Source organism: Gymnoscopelus microlampas (genome assembly GCF_963454915.1).
Source record: "Gymnoscopelus microlampas genome assembly, chromosome: 24".
Lineage (NCBI taxonomy): Eukaryota > Metazoa > Chordata > Actinopteri > Myctophiformes > Myctophidae > Gymnoscopelus > Gymnoscopelus microlampas.
This window is the reverse complement of record NC_139961.1, coordinates 32,789,405-32,817,403: the sequence shown is the minus strand read 5'-3', so window position 1 is coordinate 32,817,403 and position 27,999 is coordinate 32,789,405. Positions and strand designations below refer to the sequence as shown.

Genomic DNA, 27,999 nt, shown 5'->3' with positions numbered 1-27,999 from the left:
TTTATTAAAATGTCTCCTTCAATCAAGTACAGTAGCAAAAAGTTTAGATGTTGTGAAATGTGTGTTAAAGTGTGTCATTTAAAAACAAAACTCAAATATTACAAACAGTGCTACATTATGCCGTGAGTGAAAAGATAACTTCATCACCAAAAAAAACTTTGAAAACACATCTACAATATTCAGTGCTCAGCCCAGAGAAACAATGTGCAATAAATAAAAGAAAAACAATTTCATTCAGTTCAGATACAGTACATATACAAAGTGCAACATGAACAAATACCCTTTATATCATTAAATTATTATAAATTATTAGTTAATATGCACAACATTTTGCAATGCTGGTTCCAAGGTGAGACAGTGGTGTAAACACATTTTAAGACATTTTCTTCAGTTTGGTCGAAATATTTACTGACACGTCAGTAATATTGCATCAATATATAACATAATTTAAGTACAACGCCCACTCCAGAGTTAACTTTGTACACCAATAAATAATATAATTTCCTGGCTTGTGAAGATTAAAAATTTGACCAAATATGCCCGAACTACCGCGGCCGATTCAGTTTTAGCAGCATAATTGGCATTCCTCATCACAGGAAAACACCCCTGATATTTTTAGTAGAAATGTTAAAGTAAAAACAAAGCAATTAAAAGATTCTGAGGCTTCATTCGTTAAGACGATGCAGCCCTCTGCAGTAGGTTAGCGTGCTTTAGCCCAGAGCCCAGTGATTTATTGCACAAGAGCAACAGGGAACCACAGCCGCTTGGCACAGACCTCATTTAAGAGGCCTATTGTGACCCGTCAATATGATCAAATGTTCAGAGATGCATAGGTCACAGTCAAGATTCCCAATAGCCTCCCTGAAAATTGATTAGGGGCCTCAAATATAAAAATGTTGCAGCATCATTGGGTCATTTTAAACAGTAATCCAAAACGTTTGCACTATCTAGACTTTGGCTCAAAGCTCTTTTTTTTTGCTTTTCATAAATTTAAAAAATAAATAAATGATTTGGCAATTTTAATTCGAAAATCTTAGTTGGTTTTAGATTTGATTGTAAGCACAGAACTGATGTGCCCTTTTATAAATGAGACCCCATTGTTGATTAAATTCTGCACAGCAATTTAAAGAGCATCTTCATCACTTTGTTCCCAATGATTATGAGCAGGATCTCTACATCTACAGCTCTTGTCGTCAGAGCTCCCTTTCATTTATGTAATCTTAACAGCTATGTTGGTTGGCCTCGCTCATTCACAAAATCACTTTCCTTACAGTGTGGTGAGGGACCCCAGCCAGCAGGGCACTTCTACTCAGTCAGACACTCTTCCTCCTCGCCATCTTTAATCCATTTATCCTCTACTCATCCATTCATCAATAACAGCCATCTTTCCAGCTGGTGTCTCGAAGGGCACTGAAGGTGGACAGGCTCTTTGGGGGTGTCAATAAACTGCGTAAAAAGAGAGAAAATAAAATTATGATAGGTGTGGGTGTGCCACTGGTCAATGCATGCACATTCACACCTAAATCTACGGTAACAACACCCATCACTAACTTTATTAGCTGCAGCTGCGTTGCTTACTAGGATGTCTATAGTTTTTCAACCTGAACTGGGGAAAAAAACCTATAAATCAACGTCTGTGTTTGGAGATACATTTTTTTGGGGATAAATTAGTACTTTTTCACAGTCAGTTGAAGCTTCATATGCTTCAAAGCTTCAAAAATGATCACTTGCACTTTAAGTGATTATACCCATACTACAAACACAAAGGCTCACAGTAACCACATTACTGTGGTCACTCGTTAGCGTACCTGCGTGCTGGTTGGTTGATCTTGCTGCGGGGGGTGGAGCTTGTGGGACCGATGAAGGAGGCGGGGCGTGGCAGACTGCTGCGCGGTGGGGGGGCAGGGCTTGATGTGGGTGTGCCGCCCCCACCTCCAGCTACTTTGCTAAGCATTGGGATCCCACTGCTGACCCCACCAACCCCACCAGTACCACTACCAGCACCAACCCCACCACAGCTGCTGTTGTTTAGGGACTGGAGGCTAGTGGCAGTCGACATGGAAGCGGAGCCCTTGATGGTGGGGCTGACGTAAGCGGTGGCTTTAAGCGGCTGCCGCGACAAGGGGACGAAGTTTCCCACGCTCTGGACTCTGTTTTGCAGCTGGCCCGGGGAGGGAACTGGTGGAGAGGATGTGAAGACAGGCAGAGTTAAGGTGTGCACACACACACACACACACACACACACACTACAAGATAGGGGTAGAGAACAACCCTTCGGGCAATTGGGGTGGGCTTTCCTTACCCCAGTTTAGATTGGGAGCTGGCAAGATTATCCTCTCGTGTGAGTGGTTCAATGATCCAATCTTGAGCGTCCCGATTTGCTCACAGGATATGATCCTGATCATTTTCAAACATGTTTGATATTTATCTGGATGATCAGTATTGTCAGAGTGGACCGGTACGGTAGGAGTCATGCGTGACTGAGAGAGTCTAGAGGAGACAGATGTGAACTGAGAGGACTTTTGGCACAGCGACCAGTTGAAACAACCTGTGGTGTGTTAGACAGCTGAGGCTTTTTGATATGCGCCAAGAACACGGTCTGTAAAGTGTCTTCCCAGACACAGTAATACAACCGTTTGTAACACTGCAAGTTTAACCAGCTCCGTTCAATGTTTAAGTCTGCTACCACTGCTGCTGCTGTGTGTGATCATGTGAGATGAAATGACGTGCTGCATTTGGTCAAGCCCGATAATCTTAATACAATCCTGTAGTGTGTGATTATTTTCATCTTGTAGCGTGTGCATGTTTAAGATAATTTGATAAGAGAACATTATAAGATTAAACTGTTCTGAGCCCAGTTTTAGCCAGTGGTTGAGTAAATGGACTGTAAGAGTCCATTTGGAACCCCCCAACGAACCCTTGGAATACTATACTATTACTATACATAGAAATACTCAAATAGGAAACTTAAAAAGGACCATAGCATGAACTGAAGCGGTATGGAACTTCCTTTAAGTTTGAAAAAACTCTTAAGAAATGTAAAGTAAAATGATGGTGGTATCTTACTGGAGGACTGCAGGCGAGCCAACCCACTGGACGAATCAAAGCTCTGGCTGTTACGAAGCAAAGGGGAAGAAATGATGTGATTGGCTGGAATGCTGGGCACACAAGTCATGCTGGGGGCCTTCACCAGGTTAGGCATGCTCCTCCGTAGCTTATCTAACAAGAGAGAAAAGCACACGTACAACACCAAGGTTAACCACTTGAGTCCTATTGACACGTTATCGTACGACAAATAGCAAAAATAGAAAACCTGAACTTACAACCTCACAACGCATCACGGACACGTTGTGGGCTTGTACATCTGCCTTTTCTTTTTCTTCAGAAATTTGAATAATTATGTTTTCCCCCCAAAAATAGGAATGCACTAAACGCAATAACAAATATGTTAATAATGTGTAAAAGATTAGAACGGTCTGTGTCATCGCTGGGAACCAGGATGCTCTTTAACTCATCAAGTGTGTATGCTTTTCTTATTCTGAGGAGTCGAACCAAAGTTATTGTTACCCTTACCTGTACACAAGACATAACAAAGAACCGTGAACCTTTAGAACGTCAACCGTCTCTGGTCTGAGAGTTTAAGGAGTGCAGCTACATAAAGCTTAACAGTCACTATTAGCAAGCAGTTAGTACATCAGTGCAGGTCAGTCAGGGTAATAAACTGCCCAATAGTGCGGCGCGTCTGACCACGATGGAAGCATTTTGAATACAAAATATGTTGAACTCAAAATGTCAAAACTACAGTATGCATGGCCACCATTATAGAGAATCACACAACGTTCCCTTATAGTTGGTCAGTGTTTGTAAGTGTTTAATAACTGATTTAAATACGAATTGAGCACAAGCAAAAAACACTAAGATAAACTTACACTCATATTCGGCTGGATTTCCAATGGACGTTTCCCCAAAACAATATGGCCAACAACATACGTGGATACACATACGGTAAATAAACAAAAATGTTACATGTACAAGAACATTCAAACACAGAGAGAAAGATCTCATTAGAAGATTAATTCATCTAGTCCCAAGCAAACTGTCATTTGTTATATATCCAACAGAGCTATAAACTAAGCTGAACCTGATTTACTGTACACAGTATGCTAGCCAAAATGGATATACTGTACGTACATGTTAGCCAAGAGTGGAGCAGAGGAGATGGACTTCACTGGAAATGATCTTACACAAGACAGAGTCAAGCAAGTTGCCACAAACACACATTTTGTCTTACTATCTTTAGTGGGGATGTCAAAACCAATTAGTGGGGACGTCGAAACCCATTTACATTTTTGCTTGCCCTGCTGGCCCAACCTAAGGGGGTTGTCCAGTCACTCTTTCTTGAGCCCAGTGTATGTTTTGAATAGTTTTCAATAGGAACGTGGCGTATTTACGCTGTGCTGGAAATGCCAGCAGCGTGACAAAGAACTGAGCGTCTATTCTGTGCTTCGTTTTCAGTTTGGGGAGAAAAAAAACACTTTAGTTCACACTCAGCCTAACCCCAACCTCAAATCCATCCCTTACCCTAATACTAACGCTAACCCCTAAATGCCTAATCCAACCGTATTACTGTATACCAAGTATACAGTAATTCGGCATCAACTCCAAACCTAATCCTAACCCCCTAATCTGAATCTTTTCCTAAATATAAGCCTAGCTCTTAAAAAAACTTTTTATCCATAAAAGCATAAGGTTAGCTTTTTAGGTCTTAACCCCTAGATTTTATTCCCCCTTGCTTGTTTTTAATAGTTTTTTTAAGACCCTCCTTTTTTAGATTGTTCTATGCAAATGATTTTATTCTGTACTGTAGCACTTTGAGGTTTGTTCAAATGTAAAGTGCAATACAAATAAAATGTTTTATTACATTTCTCTTCTGAGGAGTGGACCAGGAAAACTTTACTCACTATTTATCCTATACACTTATAGGTATTTGGTCCTCGCAAGTACCAAATATAAGTACACACACAGCTATATGAGGACCTTGCTGCTCACCTGATCCGGGTCTGAAGGACTGCTGTAGGTCGGCCGCGTAGGAGCTGGCCATACCCAGACCCATACCCATACCCAGGCCCAGGGCGTGGTGGTGCTGGAAGGCCAAGCCTGCGGAAGGACAAGGAGGGGTGGAGGGGGTGGAGGGAGGGGTGACGAGGGAGCTGGTGCTTCTTCGCCAGTCTCGGATGCTGGAGAAGGTGTGGGAGTGGGAGAGGCGGGTGAGGCGCGGCTGCGGAGGCGGCAGGAGGGCGTAGTCTTCCTCCTCCTCTTCCTCGTCTTCCTCGTCCAGGCCGGACACAGCGGCGCTGAGGCCGCTCAGGTGCAGGGACAGGCTGTGGCTGCGGCGGGGGGGGAGGAGGGCTGATGACGACGTGCTGCTGCTGGCGTAGTCCTGCCTTAGACCTGAGGGGGGCAGACATGAGGACCAGCGCGCACACGCACACAGAGGAAGACAAGTATACATAGACATGCACACAGCCAGAAAGGCCAAGCACACGGACATAACACGTATGCAAGAGGCACAGTGTCACAAGCACACACAAACAGAATGACAAGCATACATAGACAGGCACATTACATGTGCACACACACACACACACACACACACACACAATCACCTTTTGACGTTAATGAAGCTAAAGTAGCGATGAGCTCTGAGATCTAGTACATGTTAATGTATTAGGAAGGAGAGAGGTAGAAGAACAGGAAACACATTAAGAAACTGAAAAAGATATGAAAATAAATTACATTAAAAAAAAATCATAGATGTCACGTCACCCCCTAACTTTGGGGTGGGCGATATGGCTCACAAAGTGAGCTTGTAGATTGGCTATTTGAGCTATTTTTGAAAAACTAGAGACATCTAGAGGTTGGGCCACTATGCGGTCCTCACATCTACACATTGAGGTTAGACACCATAGACATATAAAGGTAGACGCCTCCTTCGGCTCTGAGGCATTGGTATCTCGGGCGCCATTTTCGCGTAGGCAAGCTTCCGCGTGTGTCACAGAAGGGGGCGTTCGGTAGGCCAATCAGAGGCAGGTGGGGGCGGAACAACTAGATTCTGACAAGTCTTGGGAAAGACGCACTGTGATTGGCCAGTAGTCAACACGCTGTGAGCGCTGTGATTGGCCAGTAGTCACTTTGAGTGTCAGTTTGCCTACGCTAAAATGGCTGCCGCGATACGAGTTGCTCCAACGAACTGCAGAGGCCAATGAGATATCTAGGTTTCTATATCTATGTTAGACACCACACTACATTGGGAACTAGCGTGACGACATGGGTGGTTGGCCGGCCCGCCGGTCCTCCCTTAAGCCAATTTCAATATAGGATTGTTAAAAAGTCTTAAAGGGCAAGACCACTTTGGTAGAAGTTTGGGTTGTGTAGTTACCTTGCCATGATGTAACTCCAAATGTGGACAAGAAATCTAAAATAATTAAAAATAATCTAAACTAATTGCTCCAATACTTTTGTACTTTTACTCAAGTAACATTTTGAACACAGACCTTTTACTTGTAACAGTATTTTTATATTGTGGTATTGCTACTTTTACTTAAGTAAAATATCTGAGTACTTCTTCCACCACTGCCTACAGGAACCTGAAGGGTGGGGAGGTGGGGGTGGGGGTACGTACTCTCCTCCTGCAGACGAGCCATGACCTGGACGTCAGTGAGGTCATTCAGCTTGTATCCCTGTAGGACCAGGGAGTCATCCTCCATCATGGAGGCCATCAGCTCACTGTCCATAGACGACTGGGGGCTGGACGCCGAACGCTGCAGACTGCGGTCTTAAAAAAAAAAGAAATCACATTTTGACAGTTGCTTGCCATGCTGGTGATTGAAGCACTAGCGCAGTCGTTATCAAAATGGGGTTTGGGGACCTTCAGAGGTCATTGAGGGGAGTCCAGAGTCCATACATTTCTCTCTCCCCACCTACAGTAGACTATAGACCGTTATAGAATTCTGTACTAAATCTACAACCATGCAGACTGTGTTCATTTGTTCTAAACGTTGTTACTTACTTAGACTTTTGTTTTGTTTTTTCTAGTTCAAATTTAGACAGATGCTAGGTTCATCGTTTACCTGGTATCCTATAGTTTCAATGTATAGATTATTATTTTGATAGTGCATTGTTTAGACTTATGCTAGATTCTTGGTTTATTCATGATCCTGGTTTACTGAGGCACTACACTGTCTCTCTGCATTTGATGTATGCATTTACCTAACTTATTGTAAGTCACTTGGTTAACAGCATCTTCTAAATGCCAAAATTGCAAATTGTACCCCATTAAGCTAGAGCCCTCCCCACAGACCGCATAGAACAAACACACACACACACACAACTGAGGCTTGGAGGGGGCGAGGCTTACTGCGGTTGCCTAGGTGAGGGAAGAAGGTGGGCGTCCTGTCAGACAGAGCAGCGGTCTCCTTACCCATGGGACTCACAGCCCTCTGGAGGATGGGATGGACGGGGGAGGAGAGGGGTGGGGCTGAGAAGACAGAGGTGACGGGTCATAATACACAGCAGATCACAGTCGACACTTTGATAGCGACATTTACCACGAAGGACCCATAAAGCTCTGATATTGCTACGGAGTGGAGGGATTAATGGGTGTGTATAAATGAGCAAGACAGAGATACACTTGACCTTGACACATCTGATCTGATGCAGAGGCTGACAGTAAGAAAGGAAGGAAGGCTTGGAAAGAATTCGACATGAACACTTCAGCGGAATCGTAATGTGACAGGACAATAATCTGACTTCAAATTAGTTGACCAAGAGATGATTGTCACAACATAATTTAACTCAAATTGACCAAATTAGGAATAGTACAGTATATTCATTGGTGCCAATTTAGCATGTTAAACAGTTTTGTTTAGCAACACAAATAGCAGCACCATGCAATTCGTAGTGAACATCAATTTGATACCGTGTTTTGCAACATACGCCATGTTGTGATCCAATATATGAAAAAAGATATCATGATATTGATGTCACACATCACCCAGCCCTAAAAAAGGTGGTCCCCGACCGTCCTACAACATCCCAGCACAATGTTCAGCACTCCCAACAAATCTAGACTTGACTGTCATAACAGTCAGGTCATATGGTTCATTTTTTCCCCCTTCACAAATCAACAAGGTTTACCGTGTCTTTCTGACAACTGAGGTGTGGAGCAGGCTCTTGCCAACGGGGATGAACTGAGCGGAGGCACGCCAGCTACTCGATTAAAGGGTGGGGCAGCAGGAGGACTGGAAAACATTGAACGCCACCTGGAGACTGGAGAGAGAGAGAGAGAGCGAGAAAGAACAGAAAGAGCCAGAATAAGGAATAACACCAAGCAAACCCAATGCTGGCCACTGGCCAGGGTCAATTCCCTTATTTATATCAATAATGCCCAACAACCAGCTCTACATGTCTGCTACTGGCTGTGGGTTGAAGTGTCCTTGCGCAAGCCCTAAATAGTCCCGATGAGCAAGGCCCCTGTAGTATGAAAGTGAGTGAAATAAATTGTAACGTGCTTTGGAGAAAGGCGCTGTATAAATGCAGCCCATTTAATTAGAAAAAGCTGACTGAAAAAATAAACAAACCTGTGTGAATTGAAAAGTAAAGAACAAACAAATGTCCTCACAACAGGTCTGTTTTCCACACACACGTTTGTGTGAGTACATCAAAAAGTTTTATTTCATAAATAATGCCTTTTATTTTGCCATTTTTAAACCCAAACTAAAGCCTGAGTTAAACTTACAAGCTCACAGTGTGTCACAGCATGACACGTTTAGGTTTGGCATAACTCCAACCCCTAAACCTAACATCTAAATGCCTAATCCTAACAACAACCTGGATCATTTCTAAACTGTAAGCTTAACTCAAAAAACATTATAAAAAAAATAAAATAACCATTTCTCTTGTGAAGACCAGGAAATATCCTCACAATGCCTTATTTCTCAAACTCTACAGTTACCTGTGGGGTAATTTGCCCCTCACAAGTATAGTAACACAAGTACTGTGTACACACACACACACACACACACACACACACACACACACACACACACACACACACACACAGAGTGCGGCAGGCAGCAGTTCCCTCATAGCCTCATGGTGTCACAGTAGCGCAACTGCCACAAATCAGCCCCATTCATCCGCTCCTGTCACAGCAGCACATCTGCTCTGCTCGGCACAGAGGACAAAGCCCCGTTCAGCCAGGCAAAGACAAGCGTCTGTCAGAGACACTCAGTGCCAGGTACAGTACAAACAGTACTCACTGTTATGTGAGGTGGCAGAGTACTGCTGCTTGTACATCACTCAGAATCAATCCATTAGTACCAGTGTGTAGACAAGAACTGGTTCTGGGTTAAGGTGCCACGTGAAACAAGGGCGATGACATTTTACAAGATGTAGGACAATGACAGTGCAGGTGACTGTGTACACATAGTACTGTGTGTGTATCAAAGCCCCAGCATCCGGCTTTGAATTTGAGTCTATATAGGAAGTGACAGTGCATATGAATCGCCTGAAGTTTCGCCATTTTACCCCTGCTGGTGTCAGAAAGATTTTTTCTCCATATAAGTGGGTGGGTTATTGACGAACTTTAGACTCAAGCATTAATTTTCGGTTGCGGATTTGAAATCGTTGACAAATAGGCTTCATTTACGGTCCATTAGAAAACAATGGCGTCACTCTGTCCATTTATTTTTTACAGTCTATGGTATGTATAAACACACACACACACACACACACTTAACGTAAGTAATGTAATGGACATATACTGCTACACGCACACAAGCCCACAAACTTACAATAGTTTAAATATAATAATATTTAACCACCCTCTAAACGTGCCCTGGGTCAACTATACTTGGTCCACTCTTTTTGTCTCCGCCAGGCCTAAAGGCATGGCCGAAACTATGTTTTGCCCCCCGTCCGTCCGTCCGAACAGCTAATCTTCGGCACCGTTGGCTTGTTCACATGCTCAAAATGCATTGTGAATCATTGTGGACTTCGGCCATTTTCAGCTAAAATTAGGAATGCTAGGGTTCAAGTGGATAACGAGTAATAAACAGACCTCTACTAGTGAATACTATTGTGCCTGCAGAAGACAGAACGGAGGGAAAGGATGATTTAAAAAAAAATGTACCGCATTGCTAATCCCATCACATATCCCTTTATATTTATGTGCGAGTACGTGCGTGCAATGCAAAAGAATGTGCACATACAATGCATGCGTGCCTGTATGCGGGGTGCAGCCAAGCATGCACGCACGCGCTTTTTGTTCAACCCACACCCGTCTGCAGACGGCGGAGGAAGATGCCTCTCCGGTACCCGTCGATGTGAATATAAGCCACTCAGCAATCGAAAGAGGGGTGCATGCCTTTCATGTAAGCATGGTTTCTATGGCAACGGCTCACTGGGTCTGATGGGCTTCGCAAGAGTCTTACCGCGGGGCGCACAGATACTAGGCCGAGCTGGTGGGAGGCTGGTTCTGAGCCCACAATTAACCCATTAAATCCGGGAAAGCATCTGTGTCACTTTAGATATTAACCACTTTAACCGTTATTATACTTTGGCAATTCAAAAATAGCAGATATACCAGCTCATAGCACGTCACTTCGTGTCGCACTACGAGCTTGTAGATCTGCTATTTTTGAAAAATATTCTTTTAAAGCAAACATTTTTTACTCAAATCTTTGCTTCTGGGGGTCCCTGGAACAATCATTTTGAGATGGGGGTCGGCGTCCAAATACATATAATTTTGGGGGTCCTCGAGTTTGAGCACCACTGATATGGCAACATAGGTTTTTCAGAAAACTGTTAGGATAGAAGACATTTGTCTCAGGTCTTAATGGGTTAAAAAGGTACATGACTGCAGCCAGCCGATGCACTGGGATCAGTGCATGCTCGCCTCCTTTGATGCAACAAGCTGCTCTGCCGGTGTAACCAAGTCGACACTGATGTCTCCTGACCCGAATATTTAAAAAGGAACGTCTCTGAGCAATAGAGAGCGGATTAAAACGGCAGGTACACAAGCTGTTATTCAACAACGCTGGGGAACAGGGCTCTTCTAGAAGTGATGTACTCTGTACGGTAGAATGGTCACACATGATTTACATGTTTATGCAGCAAAACATCTTTCACACATGGGTCTACACCCCCCACCCTCCTTTTTCCCCTCTACACCAAATCCTAACACCAACCTGCATTTCATAATATGCAAAAATAGCCTACAAGCCCACAGTTTGCGATGCTATTTTTGACGAATGTTTGCCTATAATGACATGCCCAGAATAAGGACGCTAGGGGTCAAGTGGTTAATGAATGTGATTTTACATTCAATGCTCTTTATGATTTTATAAACCTTAACCTGCTATTTCTTATGCCATTTTGATGTGTTCTTTCCTATCCATTCTATTGTCTCTTCCCTAACAATGCTGAGAGCTAGCACAAAAGAAGAATTTCAGCCACTCTTACTTTGTAACTGTGTGACGTGACAATAAAGTTCCATTGATTGAAACAAGTTGCTCCTTCTTTATGACTTGAAGTCAGGGATGAAGGCTGTGATCTTAATGTTAGAGGAGGATGTTATGGCAACAGTAGGTGGGGAAATAACACATCGTTAGCTCCAGCAATATTTGGAGAAGCAGTCTCTAAGATTTGGAGGGTGGTGTATGGTAGGAGAGCCAGACACACACACACACAGCTCCTCTGATGCAACACGCCTCTCAGCAGAGGCAATTTTCAAGTTCCCTTGAATGAATTCTGACAACTGTGACCCTTTTTTTTAACTTCCTTTGCAACATAATGAGGGAAGTAAAAACTATGGTTGTACCTATAACAGAAAAACATTGGCCAATACCTATAGCAAGGGGAAAACATTGTCAAATACAGATTGTTAGACTTGTTAACTCAAGTGAAGCTGAAATCCATCAACCACTCACAATTCCACTTTATGCAACAAAGTCAATCATGTTTTTCTTTTTTTGAACCAAAGCATGACAGCTATATTAAACTAAAAAAGCACAGGAAATAAAGCAATGGGCTTAGTTTGCCTGCATCAATCTCACATTAATCAGCACATGCGTTGGTAGGCTACTAAATACACATGATCAAAAGTGTAATACAAACTATCAACAGTGATGTGGGGTAGCACATCACAAGCGAATATGAAACTAAATATATTCTAATAATACTTTTGTACTTTTACCCAAGCAAAATTCTGAATACAGGACTTTTAAAAGCATTTCTACATTGTGGTTTACTTAAGGAAGGCATCAGAGTACTTTTTCCACCACTGGTGCACACAAACACACTTGCTCTCACAGGTGAGTCATGCTCCATCTCCTCTCATTAAGATCTTCAGGTTGTTAAGCTGTCTTCATTCATTCCAAACATGCAGCCGAGACTGTGGGAGCTGTCACCTCCATCACACTTCCAGCACTCTGGCACTACCATTGGTAGTCTGACAAAGCTTTATTGTCAGTTGTAGTCTGCGTGACACGCTACAAGAAAAGAAGTTGAGCTGGCTTCAACTTTTTTCAGAGCTCCAATGACGCAGTTCAGTGTGAATCATGTTTTTGTTTCACGAAGTTTAGTGTGAATCATACATTTGTTTCACCAGTTGCACAGCCCTTCTCTCTGCCCATAAGATCTGCTCCCTAAGAGGAAGACAAACGAATTATTGCCGTTAACCCCAACCCTGTGCTATTTAACCCTAACCTTCACTTCACAGTGTGGCTTAAGCAACTTAGCAGCCATGTGGTTTGTCATGCTTGGTTGTTTTGTTGCCGTTAGTGTGAACGCAGCATTAGGATAGAGTCACTGAAAATCAATACGAAGTTAGGTCTGAGTGATCACCTTTATATCCTACTAGACCGGTGCCCGAATGGCCTACTCGCCCACACTCAAGTCCACCACGCAAGTCGGAAATTATGCAAGTAAAGAACGATGCTAGTTGGGAATGCATGCCCAACCTGGTTATGCAATTCCCGTTCTCAGAGTACTTCTCAGAGTAGCTGTACCCGTTGTTAGAGTACCCAGTGCGCTACCCGTTAGAATAGATAATTACAATCAAGGGTTTATTTATAAACAGGCACCGACCTACTTGTGAACTATGCAAGACGATGAAATAACCCGTTGTACGAGAGTGTACCCAGTGCGGTACCCACTACCCTATGACTAATAGACTAAAGGTGGAGAAGATACAGGGATCCCTGATGGTGTCAGAAACTGCTGACGTTGCAGGTGAAGCCCCCCCCTCACCACCACCTATAACCACAAGTACATTTCAGACCTGTGGGAAACACCAGTGTTTCCCACAGGTCTGAAATGTACTTGTGCTTATAGGCATATATTTCTGAAATGTGATGAAAGCTGAAGGAGGCCATGTCAGTGGTCTGATATTCCTTTAGGGAAATTAAACAAATTAAAAATATGTTTTTACCTGTTGTAGCTCCTATACAAAGCTCCTATTTGAGATTGGCCTTCCAGTGCCCCCTTATCCGTTCCCATCAGCCAACTCAATCCACAAAACCACTTCTCTGCAACATTCAAATAAATGTCTACGAATTAGTAGTATTGGCTGATAAGTAGGGTTGCAGAAATACTAATTTGGTGTTGCTTAGAAAGTCTATTAAAAGGCAAGCTCAAAGTTAAATTTGAAGCCAAAGTAGACTTGTTAATCACAACCCATTCACACACACACATTCACACCCCGGCGGTGGAGGCAACCATGCAGGGTACTGTACCAACCAGCTAATCGGGAGAGGTTATGGGTTAAGAGTCTTAATCAAGGACACTTCCACACACAGCCAGGAGGAACCGGGGATCAAACTGGTATCAGGACGGTCGACAATTTCCTCTGCTGAAAACGCGTACTTTATGTTGAGCAACATGTTCATGTGTTGACGTATACATTTGGCCCAATATCAACGTTGGCCATCTCTTCAGACAAAACACTAAACCAATCACACTGGTGAGAAATCTGGCATGCACCCAAAATAAAAAATACCTCCAATATGAGGGTTACATACATAATAAGGCTTTTGAGGTTTGTTTTGCAGTAAACCACTCAACTACTGTTTGTGATCCTGCACGGCCAGAAATAAAAATAATATACGACTCTTCGCATGGATTTTATGCAACAGTCAGCAGAAATCGAGGGACTCACACCTCAGAGACAATCAATCCATCATGACGGAGGGTACCGTGGTTGATAGTGTTATGTCACGGTCAACAACCTTATCGTTTTGTTTGGTTGTTTATACAGGAGACATAATCCCATAAAGGGAGCTTTCTATAGCGCTGTAGTCCTCTGTACACCTACAGTGGTTAAAGGGCAGGTGTGATCACCGTTTAAAATGACAGTACAATACTTACGGTACTCTAAAATAATCCATAATATAGAGCACGCAGGGATACCAAAAGAAAAGTGAAAGCTTTCAACACATAGAAGCACGTTCTGGATAAAATTGTCTAGCAAATGACTATTCTTTTGTGATCTATTTGTATAGTCTTTTCAGCATCACTCAGGTGTTTACAAACATGATGATCACCTTTTACTGTTATTCTACTTTTTATCACTCTTTGCCTTCATGTGAATTTTGCAGTTTTTGCTGGTTTAATGTGACCAATCAGACTCCCATGTACAGTATGGCTAAACTAGTCGGGAATGAAACGATTCTGTACCTTGGTCCAGTTTGAGTGAGAGTGAGCGTCTGACGACCTCCACCTCGGACTTGGGCCTGTCTAGCACCATTCTGCACCACTGCACGGGTGTGAGGGGGCTGTCCACACACGACATCCTGGCTTTGGAAGACACATATAACCTGCAAAGTGAGAGAGAGGGAAATAAGTTGAAAAGAGCATGACAGAAGAAAAACAACAGACAATCCTCACAAGGAGTGGACAATGCCAGTGTGTGACTGACAAGTGAGAACACAGTATGATCCTTAGAACACAAATTAATGGGAATTCTGGTCTGCTACTGTCCAGCAGCCCAAGCCCACCGTTGTGCCAAGAAATAAACTCTTTGTAATGTGATGACAGATTTCAGGTCATCAGGCAAGCTGTCCTGTCTGTTCCCACGAAGCAGCAGGTTATTTTGACAGCACATTTTCAGCTCTTTTCACCTTGATTGGCTTTGACAGGAAGCACAGAGGACGCTGAATTATAGATGTATTTACCCCTGCACCCTGATGTGAGGTGGCACTGCTCTTATGGCAGGACATGGAGGAAGAAGCAATGGAGGGCACAGAGGACAACACACACACACACACACACCCACGGGAGGGACAGGACAGCACATTACTGGACACTTGAGCAGCTTAGCCCGCCTAATCAAATTGACTTTTAATCTGCAGTGAGCAACACTTCGTTGAAAACAAAGAGCTGCAGCGACGGTTAACATGGAACCCCGTCTCCCCAGACTTCACAATTTTGGCTCTTCCAGCTCCATATAAATTGATAATATTTAGCTGCTACGATGTTTTATAATTTCCCCTCTGACTTGAACATTAATATGTTGGAGACAAATAAACAGTTTTGGTAATTAGCAAGGTGTGGCTGTGTTTTAGTTATAAATATTTAATCAAATAGATCGAGAACACACATTGAGTCAGTGCCATATGGTTAAAAGGTTTCTTAAAACATGTGATAATTTCTTCGCCTGGGGAAGCAACACATGGTTGGATATTTATTAGGCAAGGCAATTGTATTTGTGTAGCACATTTCAACAACAAGGCAATTCAAGGTGCTTTACACAAAACATGCAAGCAAAGGGACCACAATAATACAATTATAAAAATGACATTAAACAAAAGTAAAAAATAATGGATACAGTTTCAGTGCAGAGGAGAAAAGAAAAGATGTATTAAACAAATAGTTACCACGTCTCAGCATCCTCCTCATCCGAGGGGAATAGAGAGTCCAGGTCCAGCAGGTCCACCTCGTCCAGGACCGTGGGCTCTCCATCGTCCTCCTCCTCCTCCTCCTCCTCCTCATCAGAACCATCAGAATGCAGGCAGTACGACCCCAAGGAGGATGACTGGCACAGCAGGGCCGGTAGCGGCGTGGGAAGGCAGCAGCCACCACCACCAATGCAAGGCGGTGAAGGGGACAGTCTGTGCGGGCTGGCCCGGCTCCTCAGCTGCTCGTTCTGCTTCTCCAGCTTCCTGATGAGCGCCTGCAGCTTCTTCACCTCCAGCTCCGCGTTGTTCAGCGTGTTGGCGTTGCAGTCCGTCATGATGATATTCGGATGGTTCTTCAGAGCCGCTGCCATCAGTGCCTCCATGATTTCAACACGTTTTTAATTGTTGGTTTGATGGAGAAATAATTGTGCATAAATAAAGCCTATTATTAAGGCGGGGGCAGGCTGCAACGCGCTTGTTACCCGATGCCCTCGCCGTGATTTTGTGTGTGTTTGGTGCTGTAGTGTGTGTGGTTTGGTACCGGTGTTGTAATCCGTCTCCTCCTGCTGTAACACCAGCACCAGCCAATGAGCTGCTACACCCACCAGCCCCGCCCCCTCCCGTCCAGTCACACATGCCCTTCTCTGATTGATTGTAGGTGAGCGCACCTGTCCTCAGTGGTGTAAAGTGACTGAGTACGTTTACTCAAGTACTGCACTTAAGTACAACTTTGAGGTATTTTTTACTTTACTGGAGTAATAAGAAAAAAACTTTTACTTTTACTCCACTAAATCAGAGTCATATATTGTGAAAACTTTAGTTACTAGTTAAATCGTAGATTTTGATTATTATTATAAAACATGCATTAACCACTTCAGCCCTATGCATACTTAGGCTATTTGAAAATAGCCGAGCATTGTGAGCTTGTAGATCTGCTATTTTCAAAACATTTTCATACATTTGGAAACTTGTGAAATGGGACATTCTGCAGAATGAGTACTTTTACTTTCAGTACGTAAGTATATTTTAATGCGAATACTTATGTACTTTTACTCAAGTATATTTTTAATACCGGACTTTTACTTGTAACAGAGTATTTCTACATGGCGTATTGATACTTCTATTTCAATTTTTTTTTAAAGTGTACCTTTTCCACCACTGCACACCTGTCCAGTCCTGCTCCAATTAGCCAAATAATGAAAAACATCCTTGTTGTGGGAATGAATTGTTAACTAAGGCTGTAAATTGTTTTGACTGTTTCCAAAACCCCAAACATATTTGTTGGTTTATGCCTATCTACGAACACCATATTAAATGACATCCTTTCATTGAGAAACGCACTACATAGTCTTATTGAAGCATTCATTTTAAATCAACATCAGTTCAAATTTATAGAGAATCAGCTTGATTGGACAGATTTGAAACATTGGCGCCACTCTGTGTTTGAAACGTGTAATTGCACCCAAAGGAAACGCTCACTGGTTGTTCAAAAAAGACAGAACGCAGGTAAAAGAAAAAAAACGTTCCTGATGCAATTTGTATTTGCACTATTGAGACTTTAGCGTTTGTATAATAAATAACAATGCATCTTTTATATGAAAAACTTAATTTAATGGTCAACACATTGATAACCCAAGTAGTAATGAAACTGTTTTGTTCATTCATTCCTTGACATACACTGACCTCCAGTGGCTGATGAAGTACACTACAGTTATTACATGCAAAAGGATGTATCCTGACATTTGCAACCGTGTTCATGTATTGAATGCATGTTTGTCCATGTATTGAATGCATGCAGGCAGGTATATGTCTGCCTGCCTGCCTGCCTGTAGTACAGGAAGGCACATACAGTACTACAGTATAACCTAGCCTGTACATAACACAGTGTACATACAGTAGTTGTTTGCCCCTGTAACCGTGGCCCCCCATTTGCAACAGATTATTTTGCCTACATAAGTACATATTCCAATTGATATCATGGATAATTATGGTGCTCTTCCACTCTATGGTACCGACTTAACTTGACACAACTCTACTTGTCTTTTTCCATAGGGAAAAGTTGTAAATAGTACCGGATATCTTTTTGCCATCACCTGTGTTAAAGGTCCAAGCGAGCTGAGGTGATACCAAAACATCTGTAATTAAAGTGTTCTATATGATAACAGATTTACATAACGAACAGGATAAGAAAAGCAACCATTAAAAACAGACACCATTCTAAGCATGAATCGGGATGAAGACTGAGAGGGCACCTCAGACTCAGACGTGCCCTAGATGCCATTCTACTTAGATAACCGAATAATGAATGCTGTGAACTAGGCCCATCTTTTTCATGCTGGTCGCAAAATCCTCGCCCTTATTGATGGAGCCCTTAAACTGGTCTATGACACCAGCCTCTCCTCAAAGGAGGACAGCTTTGCCAGCCCAAGATTATTTTCAATGCCGTTCTACCCAAGGAGGAGTGTGTTGTGAAGCACTTGCACTCTCTTCTGACCTAATGTACGCACACTCCACCACACCCTCTTTTCCGTTCATGTCGTCCAGGATGGCAGGTCTGCGTTAGCCATGGAGCGCTGAAGCCCCTGAAGGGCAGTGGAAAACAATGTACCTGGTACCAAAAGCCAGTATAGTTCATTTGAGCCAGTACCATGCAGTGGAAAAGCAGCAACAGATTAGCCATGCAAACCCAGGGCATTCGTGGCCCCTCATGGTCAAGGGCCCCAGAGAATGTTCCCTGTAATAACACAGGCACGTAGTACAAAATAATTCAACTATCTGATGCTCCCTTAGTTCAAATACATTAAAGTTGATATTGCTGAAATGGCTGAAGTGAACCATACATAGAAACAGAAATAATGGTATGACATTTAAATAAGAGCCTTTATGCCTTGAAGTCAGCAGTCAACCTGTATGGTTTATATTGCCGTCAGGTAGAAACTTTGTATCTCCATATTCAAATGTTTTCTTTTTTGTTACTCAATGCCCTACTTCATCATAAAAGTGTCGCGAAAGGTAGCAAAAATATCATATCTACAAGTGTTATGAGCTTGTAGATCTGCCATTGTTGCTATTTTTTAACATTTTGAAAGTGAAATGTCTGTGGGGTTTATAATTATTGCACCAATGAAAAACATTAACAAGAGCTTGTGACTAAATAATAACTACATTGGATCCATTGGAACACAGGTCCTGTAAAATAACATTTGTGGACATACAAGGTTTCTGTAATTTGACAGTCCATAATGAATGTCTATCTGTTCTTGTGACATTTATTCTTCCTCTTCTTCATCGTTTCTTCCAGGTGAACTTCTTGCGTGCTCCAGCCTGCCCAGGCTTCTTCCTCTCTCTTACCCTGGGGTCCGGAGTCAACAGCCCAGCTGGAGAGAGAGTGAGAAAAACACTTGTCAGTTTAAAACATGTCATTTTAATGAGTGAGGGGAAGTTGAGTGATGCATAAATTAACCATAACCACTTAAGCCCTATTTTACATCGTTGTGCAGAAATACAAAAAGTAGCTAATCTACAACCTCACAAACTTGTAGATCTGTGAGCATGTAGATCAGCTATTTTCGCTATTTGTGAAAAGTCGAGGAGGGGGGGTTATATTTGCCTATAATGACATGGACAAAATAGGGGCGCCAGGTTGAAAAAGTGGCTAAGGAAACTACAAAAACACATTTGTGGTCATACAAAAATGAACTTGAAAAATAAACAAACTAAAAGACAAACAGGCATACCTTGTCTCATGATCTCCATGTCCCCCTCAGACTGGAAGCTGAGCAGACAGCGGGAGATGGCCAGACGCACCGCCCCCGCCTGGCTGGAGCGGCCGCCTCCGCTCACCGTGCAGTCCAGGTCAAAGCGGCCCAGCACGCCCATGAACTGCAGTGGAAACATCAGCTGCTCCCTGGAATAAGAGACGAGGGATGGAACAAGAAGAGAGGAGCAATGGAGGGAGAAATGGAGAGGAAGAATGGAAGGAGGAGAAAGGAGGGATGGAAGGAGAGACAAGAAATGGTAAAAGATAGAGGGATAGGAGGAGAAGGGGGAGGAATGGAAGGAGAGAGGAGGGAGGGTAAGAGAGAGATAAGCCGTTAAGGGGGCGGTCAAATGTGCCTTGCTCATATGCAGCTTCCCCATCACTTCTATTCTATGGGATATAGATGTAGCTGCCATCATGATTGAAGTTCATTTTATTATAAATAAGTGAATAAGTTAAGAAGTTCATAATGTTTTTTGTTTGGTCAAATTCATGTTTGGATTGTGCTCTGTGTTAATGTGGGTATTTGAGTTGCTCTGATGTCTAGGGTCACAGTGACCTGGCAGCTGAGTCAGATCAGTCAATGAAGCGATCAGCAAGGGTGGTTTAGATTTGGTTAATTACCAGGAGCAGGGGCAGAGTCAGTCATTCTGCTCTGAGCACTAGAGCTTGCAACATGTAACAAACAGAGGATGTCGAGTGTGATGCTGTTTGAAGAGATGTTTAAAGAGAGAAAAGAGATTATAAGTTAAAGAGTTAAAGAAGACATTTATGTTAAAGAAGAGCTGTTTAAGTTTAGATACAAGAAGAAGAGCTGTTTAAGTTTACAGTGTAAAGAAGAAGACCTCAAGTTTCCCCCATATAGTTTGATGCGGCCAATGAGGTAATTCATTGTTGCCAGTGTATTTGTTTGTACTGTATGTTTATGTTATGTTTGAGAAAATGTGATACCGAATTAATGTCTGTTGTATTTTTTATGCTTATTTATTCAGTTCTCACGGCATTAATAAATGTCTGTAAAAGAAAAGAAACCTTGTGATCGTATCTGTCAACTGGAGGGAAGCTACAGTGAGAACTCAGCCTGCTCGACACGAGGTGAAGAGACAGCCTGTCTGTGCCTGCCGTCGACCGAGCTGCAAGCAAGTTTCCACCGACACCAACAGTGACCAGCATTCGAACAGATAAGACTGTGCTTACACTGGCATCCCAGCAAGTGGAGTTCTGGAGCTTTGTGTGGTTAAGCCAACAAGAAGTAACACATTTAAAACAAGTTAAATGTTGATATGTGGAGTAACCTCGCCAACTGCTTTAAAGGGACTCTATAAGTGCCAAAAAAGGGACATTGTCATGCACATGTTTTATGTTCAAGTTGTTGCTGATTTCACCACAGTTTACTATTAAGCAAGTTTGAAGTGTAAATGACATGAAAAGACTCTAAGTGCTAAAAGGGTGAAAATATTCTGGTGTTATATTACATTTTTTGATTTCATCATAAGTGGTTCACTCCTAAAGAATTTAAGTGACTAATATATTACAACCAAGAGTGATATAAGTTACCAAGTGTTAAAAGAAGTGTTCTCCAATTTCATTGGGTTAATTCATTTAAGTTCATGAGTACTGTGAAAGAGTTTATGATACTTTAAATCATTCTAAAGCTACTAGGTTAAAACTTTATGCCAATTGCCTTGTAAGTGAAAACAAGTTCATTTATTTGTAAAAGGGTTTGATACATTTAAGTTCATTACAAGCCAAGTTAATTGCATTAAGTGTTGTTGCAATTTAAACCTTAGTAATATTCAAGTTAAGCCAGTTAATTTAACTGTTGTTTTTTGTTTAAGTTTAAAAGCTACTAAATAGAAGGCTTACAGTCAATTTAAAACATTACTAAAAGATGGCTGAGCACGAAGTCGATGGAACAAATTTAAACAATACCATTAGTATTGAAGCACTAGTGCACCAGTCTAAAAACACTGATAATGCACCTTTAGACACTAACCCACTCAAGGAAATTGAGGTACTAGAAGAGACCGAAGATGCTGCAGGAGAGACCGAAGATGCTGCAGAGAAACTGCGAAGAGGCCAGAGAACCCGAACGCTCACTGAAAAGGGTCAAGAACTCGAAGACAAAATAATTAGAAATCTTCAAAATCACTTCACAACTTCCTATGAGAAATGGAAATCTATTGCCAAAGAGGCTAAGCAATTATTCAGTGGACCTTTGGCCAATGACATATTACAAAGCATTATGACCAAGATCAACTGTGCTGAGAAGGAAGTAACACAAGCTTATGTAGACTTAAGGCGACATATTACCCCTGATAATCAGACCCGCCGTCGAGTCGACGCTTGTGTAGCGGTGTCAGAGAAGATCCTGACGCGTGCTTCTAATCGCAAAGACAGAGATCAAGAGACTTTGAGCGACACTAGCACGTTGTTCTCATTCAGTGCAAGTCAAAGTTCAGCCTCTGCAAGTAGGTTAACCATGAGGTCAAGACTCTCAAACCAGTCCACTGCAAAGAAACAAGAAGCTGCGGCAGAACTAGCTGCAAATCAAGCCACTTTGGAAGTCCTAGACGAAATGGAACATGAAAGGCATCAGCTTGAAACCCTTGAAGCTGAGAACAGACAAAGGCTTGCAACCATTGAAGCTGAGAACAGACAAAGGCTTGCAACCATTGAAGCTGAGAACAGACAAAGGTTTGCACTGCAAGAAGTGGAAAATGCTGCAAGGCAAAGTGCTATAGATGAGAAGCGCAGGCAGTTAGAGCGCTTGGACGCAGTTAAGAAAATGAATGCTGCAAAGGCACGACTACAAGTGTATGAACAAGTGGGCTCAGATGACGAGATATTAGAGTTGCTCCAAGATAGCAAATCTAAGCAACTGACACCCGCACCTAAGTCAAGAAGTCTTCCAGTGCAACCAGTGGCAAGACCACAACATGTCTCGCATGCACAACTGCCTACGATAACCCAAGCTACCACAAGGAGCCAGCCTGCTGCTAATGCTCAGCAGATGACACAAGCAGTCATGGGGCAGCCGGCTGCTGATGCTCAGCAAGAGGATAGCGCTACAGCAATCGCCAGAGCAATTGCAGAGTCCATCAATGCAAGCCGACTACCTGTACCAGAGCCTTCAGTTTTCAGTGGAGACCCACTAAGATACAAAGACTGGAAAATGTCATTTCAAACATTGATAGGCAGAAAGAACATTCCAGTAAATGAGAAAGTCTACTATCTTCGCAAGTATGTCGGCGGACCTGCAAAGAAAGCCATAGAGGGTTATTTCCTGTTAGGCACTGAAGAAGCCTATCATTCAGCATGGGACATACTTGAGGAAAGATATGGAAGCTCATTTGTGATAGCTAAAGCCTTCAGGGATAAACTTACCTCATGGCCGAAGATAGGACCCAGAGACAGCATTGAACTGAGAGAGTTCGCAGACTTCCTGCAAGGCTGTCAGTCAGCGATGTCACAGATTAAAGGCCTAGAAGTCCTAAATGACTGTGCCGAAAATCAGAGAATACTTGCCAAGCTTCCTGATTGGCTAACAGCCAGTTGGAACAGAAAGGTCATGAAGACTCTAGAAGAGAGCCAGGAATTTCCTAGCTTCACACAATTTGTGAAGTTTATCACAAAAGAAGCCAAGATAGCTTGTAATCCAGTGACCTCTCTTCATGCTCTGAAGTCAAGTTATGGTGAGAAGGTGAAGGCACCATCAAAGACACAAAGTGTTGGTGCAAAGGTACTGGCAAGCTCATCTGAAGAGAAACAAGATGTTAAAGGGTGTGTTTTTTGTGAGATGTCGAACCATGGCATTCACACATGTCGAAAGTTCATGGCCAAATCAGTTGCAGAACGAGTCAAGTTTGTGCAGACCAACAGATTATGTTTTGGATGCTTGAAATCAGGTCACCATTCAAGGAATTGTGAAAACAAGAGTGTCTGTGACACATGTAAAAGGAAACACCCTACCTGTTTACATGAAGACCGTGCGAAGGACGACGGAAAGAAAGTACAGAAGGATGAGGGAGAGAAAGAACAGAAGGATGACAAACAAAAAGAGAGTGAGAAGCACTCAAAGGACGAAGAAAGGTCAAAGGACAAGGCAGAGTCTAAACAGACCAATGAAACAGCAAGTGAAGCATCATCTTTTCGAGTATTGCAGGACATGAGCAGCACTTGCACATCCACAGTTGTTCCAGTATGGTTATCCACTACAAGTAGACCAGAGAAGGAAGTGCTTGTGTATGCACTTCTGGACAACCAAAGTGATACCACCTTCATCTTGCAAGAGAAAGCTGACACTCTGGACACACAGAAGGTGCCAGTGCAGCTAAAACTGTCCACATTGTCATCCAAAAGTACAATCATTCCAAGTCAGAAGTTAACCGGGCTGCAGGTCAGAGGGTTTTATTCGTCTAAGAAAATTCTTCTCCCAATCACCTATACAAGAGAGTTCATTCCGGCCAATCTAAGTCATATTCCTACACCCAAGACAGCAAGAGCATGGTCTCACCTAGAGTACCTTGCTGAAGAGATTGCACCTTTAATCGACTGTGACATTGGTCTGCTTATTGGCTATAATTGTTCTCAGGCCCTGCTACCCAGAGAAGTGGTGTCAGGCAAAGACAATGAGCCATTTGCCCAAAGAACAGACCTTGGCTGGAGTATAGTCGGCAGTGTCAGTGTTGACTATGGTGATGTGATTGGAAGCAGCCACAGGATTGTTGTCAAGGAAGTGACACCAAGCATTCACTCGCCTTCTAATCTAACAAGTGAAGTCCGATACATCTGCCGAACACAAGTTAAAGAAGTAGTCACTCCACCGGATGTGATAAGGATGCTTGAATCAGACTTCAATGAGAGAACGGCAGAGGATGCTCATTTCTCCCAAGAGGATCTACGCTTCATAACAACAATGGAGCATGGGATCAAGATCAAGGCAGACGGTCACTGTGAGATGCCGTTGCCTTTTAAGGAAGACAGACCGAGTCTACCAGACAATAGAGTTTGTGCAAATCACCGTCTCAAGGGTCTGAAAAAGACATTTGAAAGAGACCCGCAGGACCACGTGTCAAGGGGCCTCAAAGCAAAGGACCTCATTGCTTCCAACTGGTTTACTGGACCAGATTTTCTCTGGTGTGACAAGCTTCCCAGCAGAGATGTTAAGGTGGGAGACATAACAGTTGAAGACCCAGAAGTTCATAAGACAGTTAGTCTACCGCCTCCTGGACAGTTCTGCAAAGAAGACCTCTATCTTAAAAGGAGATGGAAGAAAGTGCAGTTCCTAGCCAATGAGTTTTGGTCTAGATGGAAGGAAAAGTACCTGCAGAACATGCAACAGAGGCAAAAATGGCACAAGACCCGCAGAAATGCAAAGATCAACGACGTAGTGATTGTGAAAGACGACACTGCACCACGAAACGAGTGGAAACTAGCCAAGGTCATGGATGTGTTCCCTGGTGAAGATGATTGTGTGAGGAAGCTACAATTGCTGATTGGAAGTTCAGCACTAGATGACCATGGAAAGAGACTCACCAAGCCAATCTACTTAGAGAGGCCTATCCACAAGACGGTTACCCTGCTTGAAGCCGACTAAGGCAACCTCTACCTCTCTGCATTTCATACACTAGAGCTCATAACACATTCAATGGCATGCTAATTAAAAAGTGATTATTAAAAAATTAAAAGTTAATTAAAGAAATCACACATGATTTCGGTGGGAGTGTAGCTGCCATCATGATTGAAGTTCATTTTATTATAAATAAGTGAATAAGTTAAGAAGTTCATAATGTTTTTTGTTTGGTCAAATTCATGTTTGGATTGTGCTCTGTGTTAATGTGGGTATTTGAGTTGCTCTGATGTCTAGGGTCACAGTGACCTGGCAGCTGAGTCAGATCAGTCAATGAAGCGATCAGCAAGGGTGGTTTAGATTTGGTTAATTACCAGGAGCAGGGGCAGAGTCAGTCATTCTGCTCTGAGCACTAGAGCTTGCAACATGTAACAAACAGAGGATGTCGAGTGTGATGCTGTTTGAAGAGATGTTTAAAGAGAGAAAAGAGATTATAAGTTAAAGAGTTAAAGAAGACATTTATGTTAAAGAAGAGCTGTTTAAGTTTAGATACAAGAAGAAGAGCTGTTTAAGTTTACAGTGTAAAGAAGAAGACCTCAAGTTTCCCCCATATAGTTTGATGCGGCCAATGAGGTAATTCATTGTTGCCAGTGTATTTGTTTGTACTGTATGTTTATGTTATGTTTGAGAAAATGTGATACCGAATTAATGTCTGTTGTATTTTTTATGCTTATTTATTCAGTTCTCACGGCATTAATAAATGTCTGTAAAAGAAAAGAAACCTTGTGATCGTATCTGTCAACTGGAGGGAAGCTACAATAGAAGTGATGGTTGGCGGCCGCATCATGTCAAGTCCAACGTGTCTGAAGCATGGAGTTAAACATTGGTGAACTTTGCCCGCGCATCAACAAGTAGGAAAGAAGTGCCGTTGTTGACCTCACTTGGCAGTCATTTTGCTTGTACTTTTCGTTCACAGAGCCAACCACTCCAAACCGGCACCAAACTTTTTGTGGGACCTGCAGGTCCCACAAAAAGGCACCCAGAAGATTTGTGTCTGGTGCCACGGGATTCTGATACAGGGCTCTACAACAAAGTATATAGGGACTAAGTGGTTAAGCTTTAATGGACAGCCTTGTCAATGCTGGTTGGTGGCTTAGGTAATTTAATGTCAGAAAACAACAGCACTGTAGTGAGACTATAGTGATTTATACATCACACACAAGGAGTTTGTGAGAGAGAGTGAGAGAGTGTGAGTGAGTGAGTGAGTATGAGGGCGTGTCAAACTCAACAGTCAGTGAGTTCTGACAACCAATCGCAACCTCTCTACTCCAATTAGACGTGTAATCACTGAGAATGAGAACACACACAAACTTACACACACACACACACACTCACTCAACTGTGTAATAAACGTAACTTATGTCATGAAAAGTGGAAAAACCTGATGTTTCTAGAAACTTTTGTTTTGGTAAAATGAGGCTAACTTGCCTTTTAACCACTTAAACCCTATATACTTAGTTGACCAGGGTCTCCCAGGGCTCTATACTAGATCCTCAGGTCTTTCCCTTTACACCGAATCTCTTCATCGAAAATAGACGATCTACAGAGCTTGTAGATCTGCAATATTCACTGAATAAATGTTCAACCCAGAATAGGGACACTAGGGTTCATGTGGTTAAGTGTGTGTGTAAGAGAGAGGTAGAGAAAGAGACAGAATGCATAATGCATGTGCCTGCATGTTTCAGAGAGAGGCAGAGGGAGAGAGATACAGTGAGTGTGCATGCAAATCAATTTGTGTGCATGTAACGCCCAGGATGCAACACGTTGTGAGCTTGAAGATCTTCTAATTTTATTTTTGTATTTGTTTATGTCTGGGGAAAAAACATTGTTACAATATGACATTATCATCAAAATACAATATTATTATCACAATATCTATATCAAGGTATTTGGTCAAAAATATGGTGAAGATTTTGTCCATATCGCCCAGCTCTACTTGACCTACCTGTCCTGCAGAACAGGGAAATAACGGAGGTATTCTTGACCGTTGACCGTTAAGCGTCCAGAGCCGCTGTCTCTCATCACCACGGAGCAGTTGGATGACTTCCTCCTCCCTGAAGGTGCACAGACACATCTTTATTGCTACAGAATGCTTCTGAAGACCACCATTCTCAATGTCTAGATTCATTCCCTAGCCCCTTAACCTTAATTAACCCTATATTAAGCGTACATTAACTACACGCTTAATTGTTCAATCGTACAACTCTACCCATTTGCCCTGATCCTAAAATTGCCCCGGGGAAAATTAGGTATTGCTAAATGTGTGTTCATGATGTTCCTTGTACATTCTGGAAATTGCCACTCAGTAACAAAACTGTTACTTTTCAGGATTCAAATTCAAAAGTAAAAAAAGTAGCAGATCAACAAGCTCAAAACTTTTCGCACCGCGTGTCGAGTTTGTAGATCTGCTACTTTTGATGCTTTTGTGTGACGCTGTAGTATGATCAAGTAGGGTGTTAAATTACGAAAAAACACAAAAAGTCAAAATATGGAGATAAGAGGTTTCTGCTCGAGGTTGCCCACTCTTTCTTTTGTATATTTTTTCCCACATGTTTTGTGTGGGACCCTGCATGAGAGGTGTAATAAAACACAAAGTTCACTACTGTTATCTACCTTCTGCCGTACTGAAGGCCACACCCCTGTCGTCCCTC

The 27,999-nt window shown here is 42.6% G+C and overlaps 2 protein-coding genes across 4 annotated transcripts in view; both read right to left on the bottom strand.

Annotated features, from left to right (window-relative positions):
- Window positions 1-22: 22 nt before the first annotated feature.
- Window positions 23-16,400, bottom strand: LOC311040732 (SLAIN motif-containing protein 1-like). Of its 2 annotated transcripts, none has more exons than XM_084051083.1 (9): window positions 15,936-16,400; window positions 14,737-14,876; window positions 8,197-8,328; window positions 7,418-7,537; window positions 6,683-6,835; window positions 5,050-5,451; window positions 3,067-3,219; window positions 1,809-2,178; window positions 23-1,446 (listed from the first exon to the last, which is right to left on the bottom strand). In XM_084051083.1, exons 1-9 carry the CDS (start codon window positions 16,337-16,339, stop codon window positions 1,371-1,373), a joined length of 1,950 nt encoding a protein of 649 aa, XP_083907209.1. In that variant the 5' UTR covers window positions 16,340-16,400; the 3' UTR covers window positions 23-1,370. The 2 variants fall into 2 exon arrangements, with proteins under 2 accessions (XP_083907209.1, XP_083907210.1); XM_084051084.1 differs by having other exon boundaries at window positions 7,481-7,537.
- Window positions 16,401-18,817: 2,417 nt separating this feature from the next.
- The window catches only part of mrps9 (mitochondrial ribosomal protein S9), a 25,025-nt gene continuing 15,843 nt past the window's right edge, over window positions 18,818-27,999 (bottom strand). The window contains exons 8-12 of one of the 2 annotated variants that reach the window (XR_014600289.1): window positions 27,962-27,999; window positions 27,294-27,402; window positions 19,694-19,863; window positions 19,095-19,333; window positions 18,818-19,023 (exon numbers count right to left, since the gene is read on the bottom strand). The exon at window positions 27,962-27,999 is cut by the window's right edge and continues 131 nt beyond it. Coding sequence is in view for 1 of the 2 variants with exons in the window: in XM_084051045.1 (XP_083907171.1) it covers window positions 19,242-19,333; window positions 19,694-19,863; window positions 27,294-27,402; window positions 27,962-27,999 (409 nt within the window). In the remaining variant the exon portion in view is untranslated. Of the gene's footprint in view, window positions 19,334-19,693; window positions 19,864-27,293; window positions 27,403-27,961 lie in introns of both variants that reach the window. The other variant, XM_084051045.1, reaches the window with a different exon arrangement.

Coding starts and splice junctions, on each gene's coding strand:
- LOC311040732 (XM_084051083.1), bottom strand. CDS start 16,339: ATGGAGGCACTGATGGCAGCGGCTCTGAAGAACCATCCGAATATCATC. Junction 7,538..8,196: donor TCAGTTGTCAGAAAGACACG/GTAAACCTTGTT, acceptor CTGTCTTCTCAG/CCCCACCCCTCTCCTCCCCC. Junction 5,452..6,682: donor GGCTCGTCTGCAGGAGGAGA/GTACGTACCCCC, acceptor TGCCCCCCTCAG/GTCTAAGGCAGGACTACGCC.